General features: G+C 43.4%; 1 protein-coding gene across 1 annotated transcript; it reads left to right on the top strand.

Moving 5' to 3' along the window:
• Positions 1-284: 284 nt before the first annotated feature.
• On the top strand, positions 285-3,294 carry LOC124018647 (CCAAT/enhancer-binding protein alpha-like). The gene has a single exon (XM_046333985.1). The coding sequence runs from the start codon at positions 589-591 to the stop codon at positions 1,525-1,527; it is 939 nt and encodes a 312-aa protein (XP_046189941.1). The 5' UTR covers positions 285-588; the 3' UTR covers positions 1,528-3,294.
• Positions 3,295-4,161: the final 867 nt, after the last annotated feature.

Raw genomic sequence — 4,161 nt, 5'->3', positions numbered from 1 at the left:
GATTATATATTATGACAATAAATCAAGGTGTTATACATATTAAAATATATTTAAATAATGTCAAACCAAATGTTTTTTTTGCAAATATTAATATAATTATTAATATTTCTAAATCATTTTTAAGTGATCCAATTGATTAAATTCAATATATATTCTCCAGGTGTAAAGTGATGTGGCCTTGGATCTTCAGTCTAGTCTACTATAACCTACTGCTGCCTCAAGGCGCGCAATAGGACCCTGCGTGCTGCGCGTCCGCCCCCTTCCCTCTGCATATAAAGGAGAGAGGAGACTACTTTGACAGTTGTGAGGTTCCGCAGCCTGGAGTAGTTCAACCTGCAGCTAAAACAGTGTCCTTTAGAACTATAGTCTCGACGAAACCAGTCGTACCAGGGAAAGTCACTAGTCTTTATTCAAGACATTTAGTTTATAGCTTCTCGTGGCGAGTTAGAGATTTACTTCATACCTGGAGAGAGCACCTGTGAAGGAGCTGTCCTGTTTATTCGTCTAGCCAGTGCGGCTTCTTCCGGTACTGTGAGCAAGCTGGATTCCCGCAGCTCCTCACCATGTCTGGCGGGTTATAGATATTCCATGGAGCAACCAAACCTCTATGAGGTCGCCCCACGACCCCTAATGACCAGCCTAGCCCAGAGCCAGAGTCAGCAAAGCGCCTACTGCTACAAAGACCCCTCCGCTGCTGGACCCGGAGCAGGAGGAGACCTCGGCGAGATCTGTGAGAACGAAAACTCCATTGACATCAGCGCCTACATCGACCCTGCAGCCTTCAACGACGAGTTCCTGGCTGATCTATTCCACAACAGCTCGAAGCAAGAGAAACTCAAGCTGGCGAACAGTGAGTACGAATCCTACCCCCACGGGGTGAGCTCTGGCTCGGGGGCGCACCACCAACAGCAGCAGCAGCAGCAGGGCTATGGTTGTATTCCCGGGTATATGGACACATCTAAACTTGAACCCATTTACGATAACCAGTCCACGAGAATCAGACCTGTGGCGATAAAGCAAGAGCCCAGAGAAGAAGATGAAATGAGCCATTCTATGCCTCCAACCTACCACCATTCCCACCAGCATCTCCCACAGCACCTATCCCACCTTCAGTACCAGATTGCGCACTGCGCGCAGACGACCATGCATCTCCAACCGGGACACCCGACGCCTCCACCGACGCCCGTCCCGAGTCCACACCACAGGGATGGCAGCATGTCCTCCGTTGGATCCATGAAGATGATGGGACGCGACGACCGAGACCGGGGTAAATCCAAAAAGCGCGTCGACAAGGCCAGCACGGAGTACCGGTTGAGGCGGGAGAGGAACAACGTCGCGGTGAGGAAGAGTAGAGACAAGGCGAAAATGCGCAATGTTGAGACGCAGCATAAAGTGATCGAGCTGGCGTCGGACAACGAAAGACTGCGGAAGAGAGTGGAACATCTTACCCGAGAACTGGACACATTAAGGGGCATCTTCAGACAACTTCCCGATGGATCTTTCAAACCCATGGCCAACTGCCAGTGAACACGGACTATAGTAGCTTTTACATTGGGACTTTTAAACACTTACTTGTACACGTCTCCTGGATATAGCCTCTACACGCTATAGATTGATCTGACAGATTGTGACTACAACAGTTTGTTTCTTCAGGAGAGACAGGGCAGCTGAGGTATACAAGCCTTCTGTACTTTAAACAATAAGCTCATTTCTCCACGTTTAAACAGTGGACCTGTGTTGTGTGTGTGTGTGTGTGTGTGTGTGTGTGTGTGTGTGTGTGTGTGTGTGTGTGTGTGTGTGTGTGTGTGTGTGTGCCTTTTTATTACATAACATTGTGTGTTTAGCCACGCAAAAACAACATATCAGTGCAGCTGAAGGAACAGGGGCATGATTTTCACAATAATCACTAGCCTGCTCGATGTTCATGTTTTAACGTTCGCATCTCAATACCATGTTCTTGTCTTACTAAACTAAACATGTGTGCATTTGACTTATAGAGCTACAGTATATTATTAAACTGCAAAGTGCACACAGCTTTCCACATAATTTTTTTGTTTGTTTTTTTTGTGCAAAACAAAACAAATCTGAGCGGTGATCAGAATGTTTCCATGTATTTGCTGTTCAGACATTAAGACCATATAAAGGTGACAGCTAGAACTCATATCCTGCTGCTGTCTGCTGCGTCAGCATTCACACGTCGGGGAGATCTATGGACGGAATTAAACGCCGCAGCAAACGACTGCAAACGTGTTATACTGTGGTACCTGCTTCTTCACGAGCAGTTTTTGTCGCGCGCACTATAAAATGTCTTCAAAATACAACGGAATGAGGCACATTTTGTATTTCTTCCATATGTTTTTGGGTACTAATCTGAACACGCCTCTCAGTGTAAATAAAAACTCTTTATAAACTCAAAGCTTTCTATTTATGTATAATTGATCTTTTATTTTTTTTTTATGTGAAAAGGTTCCTCTTCACTCTTAGATAAAAGGGTTCTTCGGCTGTCTCTGTAGGAGAACCATTTTTGGTTCCAGGTAAAAACCCTTTTGTGTTCCATGTACTGTAGAACCCTCTGTGGAAGGTTCTACTTAGAACCGTAAAGGGTTCTACCTGGAATCAACAAGGGTTCTTCAAAGGGTTCTAGATTGCACCTTTTTTTTCTTCAAGGAAAGTATAACTATGCAATTTTTGTTGCCCTCGTCTTCTGTCTGATGATTTGACACGAAGAAGATCCAACCCTTTGGCCTGTTTTCTCACTGGTTCAGCTGTGAAATACTGTTTGAAGCTTTGCTTCTCCACAGTGTCAACTGGACTGTCACTGTTCTTTTTCCCTGAGCCCCCTCTTCCTTTACAAGCCTGATGTCATCATGCAGTGCCTTTTGACTTCTCTCTCTCTCTCTCTCTCTCTCTGTGAAGTAAGACTTTGGACTTTACCACTGGCTGAGACTTCTCGGATTCTATACATGTTCTAGAATGTTCTAGACTCTTCTTGGATTCTATACATGTTCTAGAATGTTCTAGACTCTTATTGGATTCTATACATGTTCTAGAATGTTCTAGACTCTTATTGGATTCTATACATGTTCTAGAATGTTCCAGACTCTTATTGGATTCTATTAAACAAATGCTAACATATAGAGACTTTTACATTAATAAGGAAAAGGAAGCACTTTTTAATGTTTTTTTTTTACAATGCTAATGTTGCCAATGTTATAGAAAAAATGTTTAAAATGTAAAAATGAACCTATATGATGACATTATGAATTATAATAAAAGAGCAGCGTCTCATTGGAACATTTGGTTTTGGTTCGATGTGTTTCACACAAAGGGTTTCCATTTGAATCTGCATTTAGGATTAGGCTACAGGTCGTTGGATACCAGTCTGCATTCCACAGACCACAGCATTCCGTACAGGATTCATTCAGGACACTCAGTGGACCTTGGACCCCCTGGCGTTAATGATTGAAAGTAGGTCATTATCAAGTTAAGTAAAACGATTGGATACGATAAGAAGCTAGAATACCCACTTTTGACGACAGATCTTCACTGTCTCACTGACCTCTCATCACGTCATTTAGCTCCATGACAGATTACACTCGTCTGTAGACGGCGCTTATCAAGCTGATAGTTCTATTAAATCATCCATTTTTATTTATATATTTTTGAATAGGTGAAAATTACCCCGTAAAATAACCCTCTAAATGAAACAAATACAAATCTACAGCAGCAAACATTTGAAGGGACATAAAACAGAAAACAGAAAATAACAAATAGAACTATTTAAATTGGGCCGATCTAGAATAATACATTATATGTGTGATAGATTAGGCATTTAGACACACGCACGCACGCACACACACACGCACGCACACACACACACACGCACGCACGCACGCACGCACGCACGCACGCACGCACGCACGCACGCACGCACACACACACACACACACACACACACACACACACACACACACACACACACACACACACACACACACACACACACACACACACACACACACACACACACACACACACACACACACACACACAGTACCAGTTAGTGAAACCTTCTTGTTCTTTAATGGAGATGCTTCCCTTTCTAAACACTGGCACATCTTTATCAATAGTTCCTTTCAGTTCACGATTCATCCGTGTAAA

Source organism: Oncorhynchus gorbuscha, unplaced genomic scaffold (assembly GCF_021184085.1).
Source record: "Oncorhynchus gorbuscha isolate QuinsamMale2020 ecotype Even-year unplaced genomic scaffold, OgorEven_v1.0 Un_scaffold_553, whole genome shotgun sequence".
Taxonomy (NCBI): Eukaryota; Metazoa; Chordata; class Actinopteri; order Salmoniformes; family Salmonidae; genus Oncorhynchus; species Oncorhynchus gorbuscha.
Note: the sequence above shows the minus strand (reverse complement) of the source record. Positions and strands in the feature narration are given on the sequence as shown.